This window comes from Arachis stenosperma, chromosome 9 (assembly GCF_014773155.1).
Source record: "Arachis stenosperma cultivar V10309 chromosome 9, arast.V10309.gnm1.PFL2, whole genome shotgun sequence".
Classification (NCBI taxonomy): domain Eukaryota; kingdom Viridiplantae; phylum Streptophyta; class Magnoliopsida; order Fabales; family Fabaceae; genus Arachis; species Arachis stenosperma.
This window is the reverse complement of record NC_080385.1, coordinates 54561854-54584478: the sequence shown is the minus strand read 5'-3', so window position 1 is coordinate 54584478 and position 22625 is coordinate 54561854. Positions and strand designations below refer to the sequence as shown.

At 40.3% G+C, this 22625-nt stretch overlaps 1 protein-coding gene and 3 non-coding genes across 4 annotated transcripts; 2 read left to right on the top strand and 2 right to left on the bottom strand.

Annotated features, from left to right (window-relative positions):
* Positions 1-161: 161 nt before the first annotated feature.
* LOC130952117 (small nucleolar RNA R71) lies at positions 162-265 on the bottom strand. Its single transcript, XR_009074297.1, has one exon. It is a non-coding gene; the product is annotated as a small nucleolar RNA R71 (small nucleolar RNA).
* Positions 266-887: 622 nt separating this feature from the next.
* On the top strand, positions 888-1746 carry LOC130949524 (uncharacterized). Its single transcript, XM_057878215.1, has 2 exons — positions 888-1325; positions 1717-1746. The coding sequence occupies exons 1-2, from the start codon at positions 888-890 to the stop codon at positions 1744-1746; spliced, it is 468 nt and encodes a 155-aa protein (XP_057734198.1).
* Positions 1747-9665: 7919 nt separating this feature from the next.
* Positions 9666-9769, bottom strand: LOC130952105 (small nucleolar RNA R71). The gene has a single exon (XR_009074285.1). It is a non-coding gene; the product is annotated as a small nucleolar RNA R71 (small nucleolar RNA).
* Positions 9770-21855: 12086 nt separating this feature from the next.
* On the top strand, positions 21856-21959 carry LOC130952019 (small nucleolar RNA R71). Its single transcript, XR_009074201.1, has one exon. It is a non-coding gene; the product is annotated as a small nucleolar RNA R71 (small nucleolar RNA).
* Positions 21960-22625: the final 666 nt, after the last annotated feature.

Below are 22625 nucleotides of genomic sequence, written 5' to 3'. Positions count from 1 at the left end.
AATGGAGTCCAGGAAGATGCTTATAAACTGCTCTTGTTCCCATTTTCACTTAGGGACAAGGCAGCTAAGTGGCTGGAATCATTCCCAAGGGGGAGCCTAACAACCTGGGATGAGGTGGAAAGCAAGTTTCTGGCACGTTTCTACCCCCACAAAAGGTCAATAGGCTTCGATCTGAGGTTCAGACTTTTAGACAACAAGATGGTGAAACTCTCTACGAGGCATGGGAGAGGTTCAAGGAGTTGACAAGGAAATGCCCACCAGACATGTTCCATGACTGGGTGCAATTGCATATTTTCTATGATGGACTTTCTTATGAATCAAGGAAGGCTGTGGACCATTCATCAGGAGGTTCATTGAACAGGAAAAAGACTGTGGAAGAAGCCATTGAAGTGATTGATACAGTGGCTGAGAATGAGTACTACTATGCTTCAGAGAGACACAACACTAAGGGAGTCATGGAGCTGAACCATGTTGATACAATTCTAGCCCAAAACAAGGTGTTTGCCAAGCAACTAGTAGAGCTCACCAGGAAATTAGGAACAAATCAAGTGGCTGCAATACACACACAAGATTAAGAGGAGGTAAGCACTGAAGGAGGTGATTGGGAAGAGGCCAACTATGTGGGAAATCAACAAAGGCAACCATATGATCCACATTCCAACACTTACAACCCAGGCTGGAAAAACCACCCAAACTTTGGGTGGGGAAACCAGCAAACCCAACCACAAAACCACAAACCTTACAATTCCAACCAAAGATCATACCAAGCCACACAAAACACCTACTCCCAACCACCATATCATGGCCAAAATAATCAACCTGCCCAACCTAATCCGAACCAACAATTTCAAGATCAATTAAACAGGATAGAAAGAATGCTTGCAACCATGGGACAAGACATAACCGAATTGAAAGCCTTTAAGGAAGAAGTAAATTCTAACTTGCAAAACCAAGGAGCTGCCATCCAGAAGCTAGAAAATCAAATTGGGTATTTGTCTAAGCAAACCCCTGGGCCAAGCGTTTCTCATGCTGCCAAGGCTATTGCAAGGGAAGAATGTAAGGCCATAACCCTCAGAAGTGGAAAGAAGCTAAAGGAGATCTCAAAGGAAACCACAGAGGATGAAGCAAAGGAAAATGTGAGAGACAAGGAACAGGGACAATCTTTTACACCGTCTGCAACAAAAGAAAAAGAAAAAGAGGTCCTGAAGCCTTATACACCCAAAGCACCATATCCTCAACGTTTGATGAAAAGTGAAAAGGATGGCCAATTCTCCAGATTTTTGGAGATTTTCAAGTACCTTCAAATCAACATTCCATTTGCTGAGGCAATAGAGCAAATGCCACTCTATGCAAAATTCTTAAAGGAATTAATGACCAAGAAGAGAAGCTGGAGAAATGAGGAAACTGTGTTGTTGACTGAAGAATGCAGTGCCATCATTCAACACAAATTGCCTCAGAAATTGAAGGATCCAGGCAGTTTCCAAATCCCCTGCATCATAGGAGAAGTCATGGTGGAGAAGGCCTTGTGTGACTTAGGGGCCAGTATCAATTTGATGTCTCTAACAATGATGAGAAGAATGAAGATTGAGGAAGCCAAACCAACAAGAATGGCCCTCCAATTGGCAGATCGAACTTTTAAATTCCCTCATGGAATAGTTGAGGATTTGTTGGTGAAAGTGGGAGATTTTATATTTCCTGCCGATTTTGTGGTGTTAGATATGGAGGAAGAAGTCAAAGCTTCGATAATCCTGGGAAGACCCTTCCTGGCTACTGCTGGAGCCATCATAGATGTCCAAAAGGGTGAACTCACTCTTAGACTACATGATGAGAAATTGGTGTTTAACGTATTCAAGGCAATGAGCTATCCATCAGAATCACTAAGGGAATGCATGAGGGTGGATGTAGTGGACATTGCAGTACAAGAAACTTTTGAGGAAACAACAAGGGAAGTGGCAGAGGAGAAGTTCACCAAGGATATGGAAGTTAGTGACATCAAGGCTGCTGAAACAACCATGCCAAGCATGCCAGAGAGAGTGAAAGAAGAGAAGGAAGCACCAAAACCTGAGCTCAAAGCATTGCCCCCTAATCTCAAGTATGCATACTTGGGTAGTGATGAGAGCCATCTTGTTATCATTAGCTCTGCCCTGAGCCAAGAACAGGAAGAAGAATTGATCAAGGTGCTACAAACTCATCAAGATGCCATTGGATGGACCCTAGCTGATTTGAAGGGGATAAGTTCATCCATATGCATGCATAAAATCTTGTTAGAAGAGGATGCTAGACCCTCCATTCAAGCTCAGAGAAGATTGAATCCCGTCATGAAAGAAGTGGTACAAAAGGAGGTCATGAAGTTATGGCAGGCAGGGGTAATCTACCCCATTTCTGATAGCCCATGGGTTAGTCCCATCCATGTAGTTCCCAAGAAAGGTGGTATAACTGTGGTGCCAAATGAGAGGAACGAACTCATACCCACAAGAACTGTCACTGGGTGGAGGATGTGCATAGACTACAGGAAGCTCAATGAAGCCACCAGAAAAGATCATTTCCCACTCCCATTCATGGATCAGATGCTTGAAAGGCTTGCAGGACATGCTTACTATTGCTTTCTGGATGGATACTCAGGCTATAATCAGATAGTAGTTGATCCAAGAGATCAAGAGAAAACATCATTTGTTTGTCCATATGGAGTTTTTGCTTATAGACGCATGCCCTTTGGATTGTGCAATGCACCTGCCACTTTCCAAAGATGCATGCTGTCCATCTTTTCGGACATGATTGAAAAATTTATTGAGGTTTTCATGGATGATTTTTCTGTGTTTGGAGATTCTTTTCCTAGTTGCCTACACCACCTTGCCTTGGTGCTTAAGAGATGCCAAGAGACCAACCTAGTATTAAACTGGGAAAAGTGTCATTTCATGGTCACAGAAGGAATAGTCCTTGGCCACAAAATCTCTAATAGAGGCATTGAGGTGGACAGAGCTAAGGTGGAACTCATTGAAAAACTACCTCCACCAAGTAATGTCAAGGCAGTTAGGAGTTTTTTGGGACACGCTGGCTTTTACAGAAGGTTTATTAGAGACTTTTCTAAAATAGCCAAACCTTTGAGTAACTTGCTTGTCTCTGATACACCCTTTGTATTTGATAAAAATTGCATGCTAGCCTATGAACTTTTGAAGCAAAAACTTTCCTCTGCACCTATCATTGCCCCACCTGATTGGAACTTACCTTTTGAACTGATGTGTGATGCATCAGACCTTGCTATTGGGGCAGTGTTAGGACAAAGGAAAGACAATTTGGTACATGTGATTTATTATGCCAGTAAAGTCTTGAATGATAACCAAAGGAATTACACAACCACTGAAAAAGAACTCTTGGCAATAGTTTTTGCATTTGACAAATTTAGATCCTATCTCATTGGATCTAAAGTCATTGTCTTCACTGATCATTCAGCTTTAAAATACTTACTTGCTAAACAAGAATCCAAACCAAGACTTATTAGATGGGTTCTTTTGTTGCAGGAATTTGACATTGAAATCAAAGACAAGAAGGGTGTAGAGAACAAGGTGGCAGACCACTTATCAAGGATACCATGTGAAGAAGGAAGCACACAAAGCACACATATAAATGAGTGCTTTCCTGATGAACAACTCATGGTAATTCACAAAGCACCCTGGTTTGCAGACATAGCAAACTTCAAGGCCACTGGGAGTTTGCCGTTGGAATTTAACAAGCATCAAAGGAAGAAATTGGTAAATGATGCCAAATACTTCATCTGGGACGAACCATACTTGTTCAAAAAATGTTCGGATGGCATACTCAGAAGATGCATATCAGAGGAAGAAGGAATGGAGGTCTTATGGGACTGCCATGGATCCACTTATGGAGGACATTTTGCAGGAGAAAGAACAGCAGCTAAGGTGTTGCAGTGTGGTTTTTATTGGCCCACTATCTTCAAAGATGCAAAGGAACTAGTGAAGCACTGCCATGAATGCCAGAAAGCGGGGAACCTGCCAAGAAGAAATGAAATGCCACAACAGTTCATTCTGGAACTTGAATTGTTTGATGTATGGGGGATAGATTTCATGGGACCCTTTCCCACCTCATACTCAAATAATTACATTCTTGTGGCAGTAGACTATGTCTCCAAATGGGTTGAAGCAATAGCAACTCCAACCAATGATAATAAGGTAGTCATGAACTTCCTCAGAAAACACATTTTTTGCCGTTTTGGGGTTCTAAGAGCAATCATCAGTGATGGAGGAAGCCACTTCTGCAACAAACCATTAGAGGCATTGCTTCTAAAATATGGAGTCAAACACAAGGTAGCCACACCATACCATCCACAGACAAGTGGGCAAGCCAAAATATCTAATAGGGAACTCAAAAGAATCCTGGAAAAGACTGTGGGAACTTCAAGGAAGGACTGGTCGATTAAGCTAGATGATGCTCTTTGGGCATATAGGACAGCGTTCAAAACACCAATTGGAATGTCTCCTTACCAACTAGTATATGGAAAAGCTTGCCATTTGCCACTGGAGTTGGAGCACAAGGCATTCTGGGCCTTGAAACTCTTGAACTTGGACAGCAAAGCTGCTGGAGAAAGAAGGATGTTGCAAATTCAAGAGTTGGAAGAATTCAGAGCTGAAGCTTATGAGAATGCCAAAATTTACAAAGAAAGAGCAAAGAAGAAGCATGACAGCAACATAGCCCCAAGGAAATTTGAAGAGGGACAAAAAGTATTGCTCTACAATTCTAGGCTGAAGCTATTTCCAGGGAAGCTAAAATCAAGGTGGTCTGGACCATTCCTTGTCACCAAGGTCTTCCAATATGGACAAGTAGAAATCATGGAAGAAAAGTCACAATGAACCTTCACTGTGAATGGTCAAAGACTCAAACATTACTTGGGAGATGTGGAGGAGAAGGACAAGGTTAAATATCACCTCAACTGAGGAAGCTGACCGTCAAGCTAATGACGTTAAAGAAGCGCTTGTTGGGAGGCAACCCAACCTGAGGTAAAACTCCCTTGCTGTTCTTTTATTTGTTTCAATAAAAAGGTGAAGTAGTTTCTGTGCATTGCAAAAAATTAAGTTTGGTGTTTCACACCAAACAATGAATTCGTGGATCAATAATTCAAAGGGGAATGTGTGACTCTAAGTTTGGTGTTCCACCATACAGATCAACTGAACACAACAACCTTTGAATTATATGAAAGGAACAACCATTCTAAGCAATCACAGAAATGCTTAAAATCCTTAGCAGCAACTTCATTCCAAGGAGAATTCAAGGATTCAAAGAGCAGAGGAGTAAGTAGGAGACTAAGTTTGGTGTTCACACACCAACTTAAGACTCGGACACTTGCCCATACATAGTTGAGCTAACCACTCAAGTGCTTGAGAAGCAAGCAACTTCATCACTCTTTGCAGGAAAGGAAACAAGGATCTTAGAAAGAACATGAAGCAACAATTAGGAGAAGAAGGAGAAATTAAATTGTTTCCTGGCAACAAAGAGAAAACAAGAAATTTCACAAGGTGGTGTTGTTCCTTGACCATTCTTTAAAAGGCAAACAAAAGCATGCTTGTTCTGGTTTAAACTATAATTGTTGAATCTTTCTGGAATTTGAAGTTTTTAGTATGTTTGTCTGTTTACTGCTTTGAATAAAGTGAATGCCTAGATGTTTGGATATAACTTCACCTTCTTAAACAAATGCTTGCCATGCTTGTTCTGTTTCCAAAAATAAAAGAAAAGTTTGAACAAAAGTAACTTGGCTCAATTAGTGACAAATCAAGTAGAATTAAGTGGTGGTATGCATGCTTGATTGTTTAGTCAGATCACTGGAAATTGAGTGTAGAATTATCATTTTTGTGTAGAAGTTTGAATACTGTCTATGGATCTTGTTGAATAAATGTCTTTGGCCATGAAAAAGAAAGAAGAAGAAGAAGAAAAAGCCACTGAAAAAGGGCAACCAAAAAGCAAAAAAAAAAAATTGAGAAAATAAGCTAGGCACCAATGGTTTGAACTTCTGAGACAAATGCCTGTGGTGTTTATGTATTAAGGATATGCTTGGATGAATAGGTTCTGAGGAGTGTTTCAACACTTGATAACTTGGGTTAACTAACCCGGGATTATCAACCAAAAGTCCATTATCAAGAGCAACCTAAATACAAAACATTTAGTCACACAAAGAGGTGCTGGGCACCAATGTCTCAAGAAGAAATGTGAACTAAAATGCCTGTAGTGGATATGTGTAGTGCACTGATAAGAAAAAGAAAATGCCAAAGGCTTGTGCAACACATGACACTGAGCAAACAAGGAGCAAAGGAGCTCTAAGAAAAAGAAAAACAAAGAAGAGAAAAGTGCCAAGGACATAAGAATAACAAGAGGCCATAGCAGTGTTTGATGGATGCAATGAAAAAGTGATAATCTTACCTGATCAGAATGAAAAAGTGATGCTGCAACTTTCTGCATAAAACCCTTCTGATGAACTTCAAATGCTTGCTAATATAGCCAATGTAATTGCTTTTTGTTTCATACTTTCTTCTCAAATAACTCAGGACTTGCTTAGGGACAAGCAAGTATTAAGTTTGGTGTTGTGATGCCAAGGCATCTTAGGCTAGTTTCACTAGCATTTTTCTGTTAGTTTTAGTTGTTTTATGCATTTTCTTGAGCTTAAAGTAACCAAGAATGGTTAAATGAATAACAAAGCAATAAACCATCCAAACAGTATGATTTTGATGCAAATTTCATGAGTTTTTAGTTATATTACTTGAATGCTATGAATGAAAGATTTCTCATGAAATTTTGCAAGACTTAGATGCAGTTGTTTGGATGATTTCAGGGAAGAAGAGGCTAGGCAAGGAAGCAACAAAATTAATAAAGGAAGCTTGAATATCACATGTGGAGTTTAAGCTCCAGTTTAAGCTTAAACTGGAGCTTAAACGCCAAAATTATGAAAGCTGAGGAAAGGCTGAAAGTGGCGTTTAACCTCCAATTTAACCTTAAACTGGAAGTTAAACGCCAGAATTGAAAGCACCAGGGAGCCATTTCCACGTTTAAGCTCCAGTTTAACCTTAAACTGGAGCTTAAACGTGTTCGACCATTCTCCTCCAGGGTTGCGTTTTGCATTTCCACGTTTAAGCTCCAGTTTAAGCTTAAACTGGAGCTTAAACGTGTTTGACCTTTACCCTCCAGGATGGCTTCCCTCCATTTCCACGTTTAAGCTTTAGTTTAACCTTAAACTGAAGCTTAAACGTGTTCGACATTCCACCCTCCAGGGTTGCCTTATTCCATTTCCACGTTTAAGCTTCAGTTTAACCTTAAACTGATGCCTAAACGTGTTCGACATTCCACCCTCCAGGGTTGCCTTATTCCAATTCCACGTTTAAGCTTCAGTTTAACCTTAAACTGAAGCTTAAACGTGTTCGACTTATATCACCTCCAGGAGTGTCCAACGTTTAAGTTGCAGTTTAAGCTTAAACTGCAACTTAAACGCCACTAATTGAAAAAGGTTTCTGGGCCAAAGATATTGCAGTTTAAGTTAGCATTTGAGCACAAACATTAACTTAAACATACTCTGGTATGAAACCCAATTGAATATCATGGTTTATGGGATTGGGCCTGAAGAATTGATGAGTCTGGAATTTCAATTTGTTGAGTCATGTGTCATTACTTGATTATCACTAAGTTGGCTCAATGAATGTTGCAGAATTGGATCAGCAGCCTCATCAGGATTATGGATCATAAACCCAAAGCAAAAGGAAATCAGGGAAAGGCCTCAAAGCCCAAGAAACACAACAGAAGCTCAATTTAGAAAGTGTATAAATAGGATAGAATTTAAGTTTGAAAATGGGGACTTTTAGATACTTTTGGGGGATCATTTTTCTAGTTTTCATACTGGTTGTAATTGAATTCAGAGCTATGACTCGCTAAACCCCTTTCATTGGGTTAGGGAGCTCTATTGTAATTCAATGAATCAATAATAGTTTTTATCTTCTTCTTCAATCTTTTCTCTTGAATTTTGTTAGAAAGCTTCTCGATCTAATTCCATTGGTTAGTTGTCTTGGGAAAGAAACTATCCATAATTGGAATCCTTCGGAACCTTGGGAAAGGAATGGAGGATTCATGCTAGAGAAGCTTTCTCACAGTGAATTGGATTGGGGTTTGGATGGATATTGTGACATGTAATCCTACCAAATTGTGGTTCATGAAACTGTGTGGTATAATCAGTGATCGAACATCATCTCTTCTTATGAACATTTAAACCAAGGGATTGGGAATTTGTTTGTTTTTAGAGAGAATTGGTGAGCCAAGGGATTGGGATCCAATCATATAAGATTGCCAAGCAAAATTCAATGAATGCATTGGTTGAGGAAGGGATAAAAATGTTTTGATTCGGAGATCTCAATATCTCCTGAAACCCAATGAATTCCCCATTTCTAATCTACCACTTTCTCTTTACATTCTGCAATTAAATTCATGTAATCACCCCGATCCCCTTTTAATTTCAGCAATTTAGCTTCTCGCTCTTTAATTCATGCAATTTAAGATTCCGCACTTTCAATTTCTTGCCATTTACGTTTCCCGCCAATTTTACATTCCGCAATTCTCATCTAAATCTTGATTCCGCTCAACTAGAACACACTTCTAATCCGAATTGCTCACTCAACCAATCCTTGTGGGATTCGACCTCACTCTATTGTGAGTTTTTACTTGACGATAACCGGTGCACTTGCCGGAAGGAATTTTTGCCGATCGTGCAATTTCCTAAAATCGTAGCTATCAAGTTTATAGCAACATCAAGTTTATGGCGCCGTTGCCGGGGATTGGTTTTCGATTGACAATTCTCAAATTGGAAGTTAACTAGATTGAGCATTTTTCTTGTTTTGTTAATTCAGTTCAAGTTACTTGTTGAATTTTTAATTTCTGCACTCTGTTACTTGTTTTTTTTTCTTTATGCCTTTAAATTCAAGCAACTAACTCACTGACTCACTAACTATTTGAATTAATTCCTCAACTGCTCTAACCATACTCTTCCATTAACCAAGAGTATTTCACTTGTTTGTTGCCTGTGCTGTGTTCTTGTATGACAGGTAGGAGAAGAGAGACATCAACTCATCCATATACCGAACCAGAGAGGACCCTTCATAGACTTAGAAGGGAAGCAAGAGGGAAGAGAGTACTGGGAGAAGAAGAATCTGAAGGAGAATCTGAGGACAATTTTGAGGAAGCTCTAGATCTCAACATGGATAGAGAAGTTCACAATCATGAGAGAGCTGATGGAAACAATGCCATTCCCGAGAGGAGGGTTCTTGGTTCATACATAAACCCAACCTCTGGGAATTGTGGTAGCAGCATTCAGAAACCACCCATTCAGGCCAACAATTTTGAACTCAAACCACAGCTAATATCACTGGTGGAGGATCATTGTTCATTTGGTGGGAGTGCTAATGAAGATCCAAACCAACATCTCACAAAATTCCTGAGAATTTGCGACACTGTGAAGTCCAATGGAGTCCAGGAAAATGCCTATAAACTGCTCTTGTTCCCATTTTCACTTAGGGACAAGGCAGCTAAGTGGCTGGAGTCATTCCCAAGGGGAAGCCTAACAACCTGGGATGAGGTGGAAAGCAAGTTTCTGGCACGTTTCTACCCCCCCACAAAAGGTCAATAGGCTTCGATCTGAGGTTCAGACTTTTAGACAACAAGATGGTGAAACTCTCTACGAGGCATGGGAGAGGTTCAAGGAGTTGACAAGGAAATGCCCACCAGACATGTTCCATGACTGGGTGCAATTGCATATTTTCTATGATAGACTTTCTTATGAATCAAGGAAGGCTGTAGACCATTCATCAGGAGGTTCATTGAACAGGAAGAAGACTGTGGAAGAAGCCATTGAAGTGATTGAGACAGTGGCTGAGAATGAGTACTACTATGCTTCAGAGAGACACAACACTATGGGAGTCATGGAGCCGAACCATGTTGATACAATTCTAGCCCAAAACAAGGTGTTTGCCAAGCAACTAGCAGAGCTCACCAGGAAATTAGGAACAAATCAAGTGGCTGCAATACACACACAAGATCAAGAGGAGGTAAGCACTGAAGGAGGTGATTGGGAAGAGGCCAACTATGTGGGAAATCAACAAAGGCAACCATATGATCCACATTCCAACACTTACAACCCAGGCTGGAAAAACCACCCAAACTTTGGGTGGGGAAACCAGCAAACCCAACCACAAAACCACAAACCTTACAACCCCAACCAACATAACAATTCCACATACCAAAACTCCAACCAAAAATCATACCAAGCCACACAAAACACCTACTCCCAACCACCATATCATGGCCAAAATAATCAACCTGCCCAACCTAATCCGAACCAACAATTTCAAGATCAATTAAACAGGATAGAAGGAATGCTTGCAAACATGGGTCAGGACATAAGTGAGTTGAAAAGCTTTAGGGATGATGTGAGATCTACCTTAAGGAACCATGGTGAAAAACTCAAGAGGCTGGAGTCTCGAGTAGGAGAGCTATCTCAACAGGCCCCCAAGTCAACTACAGTGTTCCCTAGTGACACAGAAAAGAATCCTAAAGGGGAACAAAAGGGAGTGAGATGGGAAGAATGCAAGGCCATCATATTGAAGGAAGTCTCAGAAGAAGAAGGAATCAGACCCTCAGAACAGGAGCCAGAAATCTTGAAGGAAGGTGTGGAAGAAGCTAAGCAGGAAAGTGAAACTGAGCAAGCCAAGGAACTGCAAAATAAAGGCATGCTGGAAACATACCAACCAAAAGCACCATTTCCTCAGAGGTTAGGAGGAGGTGAAAAAGGGAAAACATATTCAAGGTTTTTAGAGACATTTAAGTCTCTCCATATCAATATTCCCTTTCTTGAGATTCTCCAGCAGATGCCTACACATATCAAGTATTTGAAGGAATTGCTGAGCAAGAAAAGAGTTTTGAAGGGAGGACAAACTGTAATAATGAACAAAGAATGCAGTGCCCTCATCAAGAAGGACATAGTCTCTAAGAAAACAGACCCAGGAAGTTTTCATATCCCCTGCATCATAGGGGAAACAAAAATTGACAGAGGATTCTGTGATCTAGGAGCTAGCATAAATGTGATGCCTCTGACTCTTATGAAGAGGCTACAACTGAATGAGGTGAGATCCACTGATGTAATCATACAACTGGCTGACAAAACTCAGAAGCAAGCTGAAGGGGTAGTTGAGAATGTGCTGGTGAAAGTGCGAAATTATTTCTTCCCCACAGACTTTGTCATTTTGGACATGGAGGAAAGCTACCTACACCCTATCATTCTGGGAAGGCCATTTCTAGCCACTGCTAGAGCGCTCATAGATGTAGAACAAGGAGAGCTAATTTTGAGAATACATGATGAACAGCTCATTTTCCATGTTTTCAAACCCGCATCTGAGCCTGAACCAGAACCTGAAAAGCCTAAGGATGATAGTAGCCATCTGTGTTTGGAGGAAGGCAATCCAGCAGCTGAAACTCTGAAACAGTCCTTGGAAGGCAAACAAGAATTGCAAGAGTTAAAGCCACAAGCATCAATAGAAACAGATCAGAAAGATCCTCCTGGCATAAAGGTCAATGAAGAAATCCTCAAGAGAGAGGGAAGAATTGTAAAGAAATTGCCAAGAGGGTGGAGAAACAAGAAAATTCTCACTGAAGGTTTCTCTCCGGGAGATAAAGTGATATCAAGTCATTATCTGCCAATCCCACCTGGTCTCAAAATCATTCCTTCCCAGCTCCCTCAAGTGTTCACAATCAGGAAAGTTCTTTCTATGGAACATTTGGAAATCATGAAGGAATCAAATGGGGACGTTTTCATAGTGAGAGGAGAGGACATCAAGCACTACAATCCACCCTAACAAGGGACAACCGTCAAGCTAGTGACGTTAAAGAAGCGCTTCATGGGAGGCAACCCATGTTTTAGTATCCTTACTCTTTATTGTTCTGCTTTGCATCTAATAAAGCATGGTTTCTTATGCATGAACTTGAATCCTCAGGACAACTGTTGATAAGGTGCACTAAACATTGCATGTAAAATACAATTGGTCTCTAAGTTTGGTGTGCCTGAAGGCACCCCAAATCTTATTCAAATTGTATTCAATCTTTCATTCAAAGTGCACAACCAAACATTAAGTTTGGTGTTCCTCTTTGAACACAGTTAATGAAAAGCAAGAAGTTCCTCTGGATTTAGAAATTCATGACAAGTATACCATTTGCATGTTTTAATACTTTGATTTCAATTACTTTAGGTAGTAAAATTGTTTAGGATCAAAGAGCCAAAGTGACTATGATTTATTAGAATTATGCACATTCATTAAGGACAACCAACATGATTTCATGTCATCAGGAGACATTACCAAACACTAAGTTTGGTGTCCAGTAATAAGTGTGCATACATACAAGGGTCACGGCTATAAGCTCATGAAGTCAATCATTGATTTACAATTCAAAAAGAAGGAAAAACATGTGCAAGTACTATTCATTATTCACATGACCGAAAAAAAAAATGATAGCAACGTTGTTTGTTTGTGCAGGTACAAAAGGAAGGATAAGAATGGATGAAAAAGACAAAGGGGGAGGTACGGTGCTTGGTCAAAAAGGGAGTTCACAAGTCTTTGAAACTGACACATGGGAAAAGGAAGTTTTGCATGAAAAGATAGCTACATGTACAATTTAATGCACCTAGAATACTTCCAAGAAAGTGAAAAGCAATTCGTCTTTCTCCCTAATTCATATATTTACCATCAAGCCATCCTTCACAAATCACCCTAGCCGTCCAGTTTTCACTTGCATGCACCATAAAGAACCACTTGGGGAACAAGTTCCACACCACCAAATCTCCTTCTTGCACATATTCTTTCATCATAGCATAACTACCTCTTGCCGAAAACAACCTCACCACACTTCTAACAAAATTTCCGTACTTCACCTTGTCAACCTTAGCTTGTCACTTGCCAAAACTAAAGAACCAATGGCAGCCTCATCTAGCCACAAAAGAAGAAAAGACAAGCAGCCAATGGAGGAGGAAAGGGAATTTGATGCATGGAAATACAAATCAGTTTTCCATGAGATTCAGGCCGAATGGATGAGACCTAAAAAGATACTAGCTGAGATTCCCTTTGACCTTGGAAAGGAGGAGTTCCCAAGTGTTTGGGAGAAGATCAAAAAGAGGAAGTGGGAGCTTCTGACTAAGCCAATCACTAAAATCAACATCAACCTGGTGAAGGAGTTTTATGCAAATGCAGTGAGGGAGGATCCAACCGAGGAACCTACATACAAAAGCTATGTGAGAGGGGTGGAAGTTGACTTCAGCCCCAAGGCAATCATGAAAACTCTTGGCCTGAAAAACATACGTTTCAGCCAAGCAAGTTATGAGGATAGGATGATAGGAGAACCTGACTATCAGACTATTGTTGAAGACCTTTGTGCCATTAGAGCTGAATGGCTGAGAAAAACAAAAGGGGCTCCAAGAATCTTGAGAAGGGGAGACCTAACACCTGAAGCTAAAGGGTGGTATGCAATAGTTAGGAGATCCATCCTACCCACTGCAAACTCTTCAGAAATAACCCCTAAAAGGGCCGTCTTGCTACATTGCATTATGGTGGGAGGAGAGATCAAAGTTCATAAACTCATTGCTGAACAGATACAAGAGTTTAGTGAGAAAAGTGAAGCTGACTCCTGGCTCCACTTCCCTAGCACCATCATCAGACTATGCATCGAGGCCCAAGTACCACTTGAAGATGCAAGACCTAATTGGCTACATCTTGGAATGGCCATGACTGCTCACAGAATGACTCTTGGCCCAATTGCTCCAAGACATACAAAAAGAAGAAATGAAGAAGGGCAACAAGAAGAAGCAGAGCAAGAAACAGAGCAAGAAGCAGAGCAAGAAGAAGAGCAAGAAGAGCAAGGAAATCCAGAAAGAAGGCAACAAGTTCCCAGAGACCCCATGGATATGAGCAGAATGCAGGAAATCATAGAAGGAATGTCTCAACAATACATGAGGTCTCAAGAGAGGCAAGAGGACTTTCACCTAAAAATGATGGACATGCAAAGGAACTTTGAATCAAGATTCCTAGATCTGCAAAGGGAACAGAATTTACAATTACAGGAATCCCTCAGCCACATATGCCAACACCAAGATGACAATATCTTGGCAATCAAGGAAGCCACCACTTTGCAGAATGCAAGATATGCAGTTCAAGCTGATTACAACATCAGTTCTCAAATCAAGCTTAACTACATAGGGGAACATCTACACAAGATGGACCCAGCATTCCCAACTTTTGATGAGTATTTCAAGGGGAGGAAAGAAGGAGAAATGAAAAAGGCAGTGATCCTTGAAGGAAGAGTGGAAGAAACAATGAAAAAAGCTGGATTCTGGACAAAGCTCATAAGAAAAGACAAAGGAAGTACAAGTGGTCAAAGAGAGACAAGAAGCAAGAAGAAACAGGACCCCAAGAATCAAGAAGAACCAAGCAACAAATGAGAGGTGGTCTTATTCCTTAATAATCAAATAATAGTTTGTGAATTGTCTTTATGAGCTTTCTTTCATTTTAAGTCATTTAAGTTTTATGTGAAATTTCTAGTATGTTTGTCTGTTTACTGCTTTGAATAAAGTGAATGCCTAGATGTTTGGATATAACTTCACCTTCTTAAACAAATGCTTGCCATGCTTGTTCTGTTTCCAAAAATAAAAGAAAAGTTTGAACAAAAGTAACTTGGCTCAATTAGTGACAAATCAAGTAGAATCAAGTGGTGGTATGCATGCTTGATTGTTTAGTCAGATCACTGGAAATTGAGTGTAGAATTATCATTTTTGTGTAGAAGTTTGAATACTGTCTATGGATCTTGATGAATAAATGTCTTTGGCCATGAAAAAGAAAGAAGAAGAAGAAGAAAAAGCCACTGAAAAAGGGCAACCAAAAAGCAAAAAAAAAAAAATTGAGAAAATAAGCTAGGCACCAATGGTTTGAACTTCTGAGACAAATGCCTGTGGTGTTTATGTATTAAGGATATGCTTGGATGAATAGGTTCTGAGGAGTGTTTCAACACTTTGTAACTTGGGTTAACTAACCCGGGATTATCAACCAAAAGTCCATTATCAAGAGCAACCTAAATACAAAACATTTAGTCACACAAAGAGGTGTTGGGCACCAATGTCTCAAGAAGAAATGTGAACTAAAATGCTTGTAGTGGATATGTGTAGTGCACTGATAAGAAAAAGAAAATGCCAAAGGCTTGTGCAACACATGACACTGAGCAAACAAGGAGCAAAGGAGCTCTAAGAAAAAGAAAAACAAAGAAGAGAAAAGTGCCAAGGACATAAGAATAACAAGAGGCCATAGCAGTGTTTGATGGATGCAATGAAAAAGTGATAATCTTACCTGATCAGAATGAAAAAGTGATGCTGCAACTTTCTGTATAAAACCCTTCTGATGAACTTCAAATGCTTGCTAATATAGCCAATGTAATTGCTTTCTGTTTCATACTTTCTTCTCAAATAACTCAGGACTTGCTTAGGGACAAGCAAGTATTAAGTTTGGTGTTGTGATGCCAAGGCATCTTAGGCTAGTTTCACTAGCATTTTTCTGTTAGTTTTAGTTGTTTTATGCATTTTCTTGAGCTTAAAGTAACCAAGAATGGTTAAATGAATAACAAAGCAATAAACCATCCAAACAGTATGATTTTGATGCAAATTTCATGAGTTTTTAGTTATATTACTTGAATGCTATGAATGAAAGATTTCTCATGAAATTTTGCAAGACTTTGATGCAGTTGTTTGGATGATTTCAGGGAAGAAGAGGCTAGGAAAGGAAGCAACAAAATCAATAAAGGAAGCTTGAATATCACATGTGGAGTTTAAGCTCCAGTTTAAGCTTAAACTGGAGCTTAAACGCCAAAATCATGAAAGCTGAGGAAAGGCTGAAAGTGGCGTTTAACCTCCAGTTTAACCTTAAACTGGAAGTTAAACGCCAGAATTGAAAGCACCAGGGAGCCATTTCCACGTTTAAGCTCCAGTTTAACCTTAAACTGGAGCTTAAACGTGTTCGACCATTCTCCTCCAGGGTTGCGTTTTGCATTTCCACGTTTAAGGTCCAGTTTAAGCTTAAACTGGAGCTTAAACGTGTTCGACCTTTACCCTCCAGGATGGCTTCCCTCCATTTCCACGTTTAAGCTTCAGTTTAACCTTAAACTGAAGCTTAAACGTGTTCGACATTCCACCCTCCAGGGTTGCCTTATTCCATTTCCACGTTTAAGCTTCAGTTTAACCTTAAACTGAAGCTTAAACGTGTTCGACATTCCACCCTCCAGGGTTGCCTTATTCCAATTCCACGTTTAAGCTTCAGTTTAACCTTAAACTGAAGCTTAAACGTGTTCGACTTATATCACCTCCAGGAGTGTCCAACGTTTAAGTTGCAGTTTAAGCTTAAACTGCAACTTAAACGCCACTAATTGAAAAAGGTTTCTGGGCCAAAGATATTGCAGTTTAAGTTAGCATTTGAGCACAAACATTAACTTAAACATACTCTGGTATGAAACCCAATTGAATATCATGGTTTATGGGATTGGGCCTGAAGAATTGATGAGTCTGGAATTTCAATTTGTTGAGTCATGTGTCATTACTTGATTATCACTAAGTTGGCTCAATGAATGTTGCAGAATTGGATCAGCAGCCTCATCAGGATTATGGATCATAAACCCAAAGCAAAAGGAAATCAGGGAAAGGCCTCAAAGCCCAAGAAACACAACAGAAGCTCAATTTAGAAAGTGTATAAATAGGATAGAATTTAAGTTTGAAAATGGGGACTTTTAGATACTTTTGGGGGATCATTTTTCTAGTTTTCATACTGGTTGTAATTGAATTCAGAGCTATGACTCGCTAAACCCCTTTCATTGGGTTAGGGAGCTCTATTGTAATTCAATGAATCAATAATAGTTTTTATCTTCTTCTTCAATCTTTTCTCTTGAATTTTGTTAGAAACCTTCTCGATCTAATTCCATTGGTTAGTTGTCTTGGGAAAGAAACTATCCATAATTGGAATCCTTCGGAACCTTGGGAAAGGAATGGAGGATTCATGCTAGAGAAGCTTTCTCACAGTGAATTGGATTGGGGTTTGGATGGATATTGTGACATGTAATCCTACCAAATTGTGGTTCATAAAACTGTGTGGTATAATCAGTGATCGAACATCATCTCTTCTTATGAACATTTAAACCAAGGGATTGGGAATTTGTTTGTTTTTAGAGAGAATTGGTGAGCCAAGGGATTGGGATCCAATCATATAAGATTGCCAAGCAAAATTCAATGAATGCATTGGTTGAGGAAGGGATAAAAATGTTTTGATTCGGAGATCTCAATATCTCCTGAAACCCAATGAATTCCCCATTTCTGATCTACCACTTTCTCTTTACATTCTGCAATTAAATTCATGCAATCACCCCGATCCCCTTTTAATTTCAGCAATTTAGCTTCTCGCTCCTTAATTCATGCAATTTAAGATTCCGCACTTTCAATTTCTTGCCATTTACGTTTCCCGCCAATTTTACATTCCGCAATTCTCATCTAAATCTTGATTCCGCTCAACTAGAACACACTTCTAATCCGAATTGCTCACTCAACCAATCCTTGTGGGATTCGACCTCACTCTATTGTGAGTTTTTACTTGACGATAACCGGTGCACTTGCCGGAAGGAATTTTTGCCGATCGTGCAATTTCCTAAAATCGTAGCTATCAAGTTTATAGCAACATCAAGTTTATGGGCTACCTTGTGTTTGACTCCATATTTTAGAAGCAATGCCTCTAATGGTTTGTTGCAGAAGTGGCTTCGTCCATCACTGATGATTGCTCTTGGAACCCCAAAACGGCAAAAAATGTGTTTTCTGAGGAAGTTCATGACTACCTTATTATCATTGGTTGGAGTTGCTATTGCTTCAACCCATTTGGAGACATAGTCTACTGCCACAAGAATGTAATTATTTGAGTATGAGGTGGGAAAGGGTCCCATGAAATCTATCCCCCATACATCAAACAATTCAAGTTCCAGAATGAACTGTTGTGGCATTTCATTTCTTCTTGGCAGGTTCCCCGCTTTCTGGCATTCATGGCAGTGCTTCACTAGTTCCTTTGCATCTTTGAAGATAGTGGGCCAATAAAAACCACACTGCAACACCTTAGCTGCTGTTCTTTCTCCTGCAAAATGTCCTCCATAAGTGGATCCATGGCAGTCCCATAAGACCTCCCTTCCTTCTTCCTCTGATATGCATCTTCTGAGTATGCCATCCGAACATTTTTTGAACAAGTATGGTTCGTCCCAGATGAAGTATTTGGCATCATTTACCAATTTCTTCCTTTGATGCTTGTTAAATTCCAACGGCAAACTCCCAGTGGCCTTGAAGTTTGCTATGTCTGCAAACCAGGGTGCTTTGTGAATTACCATGAGTTGTTCATCAGGAAAGCACTCATTTATATGTGTGCTTTGTGTGCTTCCTTCTTCACATGGTATCCTTGATAAGTGGTCTGCCACCTTGTTCTCTACACCCTTCTTGTCTTTGATTTCAATGTCAAATTCCTGCAACAAAAGAACCCATCTAATAAGTCTTGGTTTGGATTCTTGTTTAGCAAGTAAGTATTTTAAAGCTGAATGATCAGTGAAGACAATGACTTTAGATCCAATGAGATAGGATCTAAATTTGTCAAATGCAAAAACTATTGCCAAGAGTTCTTTTTCAGTGGTTGTGTAATTCCTTTGGTTATCATTCAAGACTTTACTGGCATAATAAATCACATGTACCAAATTGTCTTTCCTTTGTCCTAACACTGCCCCAATAGCAAGGTCTGATGCATCACACATCAGTTCAAAAGGTAAGTTCCAATCAGGTGGGGCAATGATAGGTGCAGAGGAAAGTTTTTGCTTCAAAAGTTCATAGGCTAGCATGCAATTTTTATCAAATACAAAGGGTGTATCAGAGACAAGCAAGTTACTCAAAGGTTTGGCTATTTTAGAAAAGTCTCTAATAAACCTTCTGTAAAAGCCAGCGTGTCCCAAAAAACTCCTAACTGCCTTGACATTACTTGGTGGAGTTAGTTTTTCAATGAGTTCCACCTTAGCTCTGTCCACCTCAATGCCTCTATTAGAGATTTTGTGGCCAAGGACTATTCCTTCTGTGACCATGAAATGACACTTTTCCCAGTTTAATACTAGGTTGGTCTCTTGGCATCTCTTAAGCACCAAGGCAAGGTGGTGTAGGCAGCTAGGAAAAGAATCTCCAAACACAGAAAAATCATCCATGAAAACCTCAATAAATTTTTCAATCATGTCCGAAAAGATGGACAGCATGCATCTTTGGAAAGTGGCAGGTGCATTGCACAATCCAAAGGGCATGCATCTATAAGCAAAAACTCCATATGGACAAACAAATGATGTTTTCTCTTGATCTCTTGGATCAACTACTATCTGATTATAGCCTGAGTATCCATCCAGAAAGCAATAGTAAGCATGTCTTACAAGCCTTTCAAGCATCTGATCCATGAATGGGAGTAGGAAATGATCTTTTCTGGTGGCTTCATTGAGCTTCCTGTAGTCTATGCACATCCTCCACCCAGTGACAGTTCTTGTGGGTATGAGTTCGTTCCTCTCATTTGGTACCACAGTTATACCACCTTTCTTGGGAACTACATGGATGGGACTAACCCATGGGCTATCAGAAATAGGGTAGATTACCCCTGCCTGCCATAACTTCATGACCTCCTTTTGTACCACTTCTTTCATGACGGGATTCAATCTTCTCTGAGCTTGAATGGAGGGTCTAGCATCCTCTTCTAACAAGATTTTATGCATGCATATGGATGAACTTATCCCCTTCAAATCAGCTAGGGTCCATCCAATGGCATCTTGATGAGTTTGTAGCACCTTGATCAATTCTTCTTCCTGTTCTTGGCTCAGGGCAGAGCTAATGATAACAGGATGGCTCTCATCACTACCCAAGTATGCATACTTGAGATTAGGGGGCAATGCTTTGAGCTCAGGTTTTGGTGCTTCCTTCTCTTCTTTCACTCTCTCTGGCATGCTTGGCATGGTTGTTTCAGCAGCCTTGATGTCACTAACTTCCATATCCTTGGTGAACTTCTCCTCTGCCACTTCCCTTGTTGTTTCCTCAAAAGTTTCTTGTACTGCAATGTCCACTACATCCACCCTCATGCATTCCCTTAGTGATTCTGATGGATAGCTCATTGCCTTGAATACGTTAAACACCAATTTCTCATCATGTAGTCTAAGAGTGAGTTCACCCTTTTGGACATCTATGATGGCTCCAGCAGTAGCCAGGAAGGGTCTTCCCAGGATTATCGAAGCTTTGGCTTCTTCCTCCATATCTAACACCACAAAATCGGCAGGAAATATAAAATCTCCCACTTTCACCAACAAATCCTCAACTATTCCATGAGGGAATTTAAAAGTTCGATCTGCCAATTGGAGGGCCATTCTTGTTGGTTTGGCTTCCTCAATCTTCATTCTTCTCATCATTGTTAGAGACATCAAATTGATACTGGCCCCTAAGTCACACAAGGCCTTCTCCACCATGACTTCTCCTATGATGCAGGGGATTTGGAAACTGCCTGGATCCTTTAATTTCTGAGGCAATTTGTGTTGAATGATGGCACTGCATTCTTCAGTCAACAACACAGTTTCCTCATTTCTCCAGCTTCTCTTCTTGGTCATTAATTCCTTTAAGAATTTGCATAGAGTGGCATTTGCTCTATTGCCTCAGCAAACGGAATGTTGATTTGAAGCTTCTTGAAAATCTCCAAAAATCTGGAGAATTGGCCATCCTTTTCACTTTTCATCAAACGTTGAGGATATGGTGCTTTGGGTGTATAAGGCTTCAGGACCTCTTTTTCTTTTTCTTTTGTTGCAGACGGTGTAAAAGATTGTCCCTGTTCCTTGTCTCTCACATTTTCCTTTGCTTCATCCTCTGTGGTTTCCTTTGAGATCTCCTTTAGCTTCTTTCCACTTCTGAGGGTTATGGCCTTACATTCTTCCTTTGCAATAGCCTTGGCAGCATGAGAAACGCTTGGCCCAGGGGTTTGCTTAGACAAATACCCAATTTGATTTTCTAGCTTCTGGATGGCAGCTCCTTGGTTTTGCAAGTTAGAATTTACTTCTTCCTTAAAGGCTTTCAATTCGGTTATGTCTTGTCCCATGGTTGCAAGCATTCTTTCTATCCTGTTTAATTGATCTTGAAATTGTTGGTTCGTATTAGGTTGGGCAGGTTGATTATTTTGGCCATGATATGGTGGTTGGGAGTAGGTGTTTTGTGTGGCTTGGTATGATCTTTGGTTGGAGTTGTAAGGTTTGTGGTTTTGTGGTTGGGTTTGCTGGTTTCCCCACCCAAAGTTTGGGTGGTTTTTCCAGCCTGGGTTGTAAGTGTTGGAATGTGGATCATATGGTTGCCTTTGTTGATTTCCCACATAATTGGCCTCTTCCCAATCACCTCCTTCAGTGCTTACCTCCTCTTGATCTTGTGTGTGTATTGCAGCCACTTGATTTGTTCCTAATTTCCTGGTGAGCTCTGCTAGTTGCTTGGCAAACACCTTATTTTGGGCTAGAATTGTATCAACATGGTTCGGCTCCATGACTCCCTTAGTGTTGTGTCTCTCTGAAGCATAGTAGTACTCATTCTCAGCCACTGTCTCAATCACTTCAATGGCTTCTTCCACAGTCTTTTTCCTGTTCAATGAACCTCCTGATGAATGGTCCACAGCCTTCCTTGATTTATAAGAAAGTCCATCATAGAAAATATGCAATTGCACCCAGTCATGGAACATGTCTGGTGGGCATTTCCTTGTCAACTCCTTGAACCTCTCCCATGCCTCGTAGAGAGTTTCACCATCTTGTTGTCTAAAAGTCTGAACCTCAGATCAAAGCCTATTGACCTTTTGTGGGGGGTCAGGTTGTTAGGCTTCCCCTTGGGAATGACTCCAGCCACTTAGCTGCCTTGTCCCTAAGTGAAAATGGGAACAAGAGCAGTTTATAGGCATCTTCCTGGACTCCATTGGACTTCACAGTGTCGCAAATTCTCAGGAATTTTGTGAGATGTTGGTTTGGATCTTCATTAGCACTCCCACCAAATGAACAATGATCCTCCACCAGTGATATTAGCTGTGGTTTGAGTTCAAAATTGTTGGCCTGAATGGGTGGTTTCTGAATGCTGCTACCACAATTCCCAGAGGTTGGGTTTATGTATGAACCAAGAACCCTCCTCTCGGGAATGGCATTGTTTCCATCAGCTCTCTCATGGTTGTGAACTTCTCTATCCATGTTGAGATCTAGAGCTTCCTCAAAATTGTCCTCAGATTCTCCTTCAGATTCTTCTTCTCCCAGTACTCTCTTCCCTCTTGCTTCCCTTCTAAGTTTATGAAGGGTCCTCTCTGGTTCGGTATATGGAGGAGTTGATGTCTCTCCTCTCCTACCTGTCATACAAGAACACAGCACAGGCAACAAACAAGTGAAATACTCTTGGTTAATGGAAGAGTATGGTTAGAGCAGTTGAGGAATTAATTCAAATAGTTAGTGAGTCAGTGAGTTAGTTGCTT

What these genes read in the sequence shown, in the direction of transcription:
- LOC130949524 (XM_057878215.1), top strand. Translation starts at nt 888, where the DNA reads ATGGGACAAGACATAACCGAATTGAAAGCCTTTAAGGAAGAAGTAAAT. An exon ending in TCAACATTCCATTTGCTGAG is followed by an intron (nt 1,326 to 1,716) that starts GCAATAGAGCAA and finishes TTGTGGTGTTAG; the next exon opens with ATATGGAGGAAGAAGTCAAA.